We start from the raw sequence: 1,323 nt of genomic DNA, 5'->3' as shown, positions 1-1,323 counted from the left end.
CTAATACGTCTTCGTAGCCGACATCGAGAAGATGTACCGGCAGATCGTAGTGCATCCAGACGACCGGTACCTGCAACGAATCCTATGGACAGAAGGCAAGCAAGCGACTGACTATTGCTTGAATACGGTTACCTACGGCCTGGCAAGAGCACCTTACCTCGCCCTCCGCGTATTGCGCCAGCTTGCGAGCGACGAGTCTAACCGCTTCCCGCTGGGCGCGGAGGTACTTAAGCGGGACGTTTACATGGATGACATCCTCGGCGGAGCCGCCACTCTGGAGACCTGTCGGCAACTCAGGCATCAGGTATCTATGCTATGCACGGCGGGCGGCTTCCCACTGAGGAAGTGGGCCGCAAATCGCGCTTCACTCCTTGCGGACGTCCCCCCAGCTCATCAGCTGCGTTCGACGGACGCGTTGCTGCCGACAGCGGAACACTCGGTGCTGGGCTTGCGCTGGAGCCCGGAGGACGATCACTTGTCCTTGACGGTCCGGCGATCGGACAACGCCGCTCCAACAAAGCGCACGATTCTGTCTCAGACAGCGCGGCTTTTTGACCCTCTAGGTTGGCTGGCACCGATCGTCGTCAGGGCGAAGCTCCTCATCCAGACTACGTGGCTGCAACAACTGGACTGGGATGCCCCTCTGGCCACGGAGGAGGCTGCCGCTTGGGCCAGACTGGAGGAGGAGCTCCCGATCCTGGAGGGAATTAAGATTCCGCGCTGGTTCCACTGCAATGCCTCTGCCGACACCGTCGAGATCCACGGCTTCTCGGATGCCTCCGAGCGAGCCTGCGCGGCCGTCGTCTACTTGCGCGTCGTTAACGCCGGCGAAGCCTGCATCTCGATCGTGATGGCAAAGACGAAAGTAGCTCCCCTCAAGCGGGTCTCCTTGCCGAGGCTGGAGCTCTGCGCCGCGTCTCTGTTGGCGAAGCTGATCGGGCACCTACAGACGTCGCTCGAGATGAACGCGGTTCCCACGTTCTTGTGGACGGACTCCACCGTCACGTTGGCCTGGATTCGTGGCCATCCTGCCAAGTGGACGACCTACGTGGCAAACAGGGTAGCGGAGATCCAGCGGTCAACAGGAGACGCGATGTGGAGACACGTACCGGGGGCAGAGAATCCGGCGGACTGTGCGTCCCGAGGGATTTCGCCGCGAGAGCTGTCGGAGCACCCCCTGTGGTGGCAGGGGCCGGGCTTCCTCAGGGGAGATCCAACCTCATGGCCGAAGGATCCCAGCTTGCCGGAGCAAGCCGACCTGCCCGAGCAACGCACCGTCCGGTGCCTCGTAGTCGCCGAGGTGGAGGAACCCGAGGAGTTGAC

The 1,323-nt window shown here is 62.1% G+C and overlaps 1 protein-coding gene across 1 annotated transcript; it reads left to right on the top strand.

The window, feature by feature from the left end:
- Nucleotides 1–31: 31 nt before the first annotated feature.
- Nucleotides 32–1,317, top strand: LOC105571243 (the record flags this gene model as incomplete). Its single annotated transcript, XM_012028712.1, has 1 exon — nt 32–1,317. A coding segment is annotated over exon 1 (1,286 nt), but the record flags the coding sequence as incomplete, so codon positions are not given.
- Between the last annotated feature and the right edge of the window lie 6 nt (nt 1,318–1,323).

The sequence above is a fragment of the Vollenhovia emeryi genome, unplaced genomic scaffold (assembly GCF_000949405.1).
Source record: "Vollenhovia emeryi isolate VEMERY1.0 unplaced genomic scaffold, V.emery_V1.0 DF949542.1, whole genome shotgun sequence".
Taxonomy (NCBI): Eukaryota; Metazoa; Arthropoda; class Insecta; order Hymenoptera; family Formicidae; genus Vollenhovia; species Vollenhovia emeryi.
This window is presented reverse-complemented; position numbering and strand designations above follow the sequence as displayed.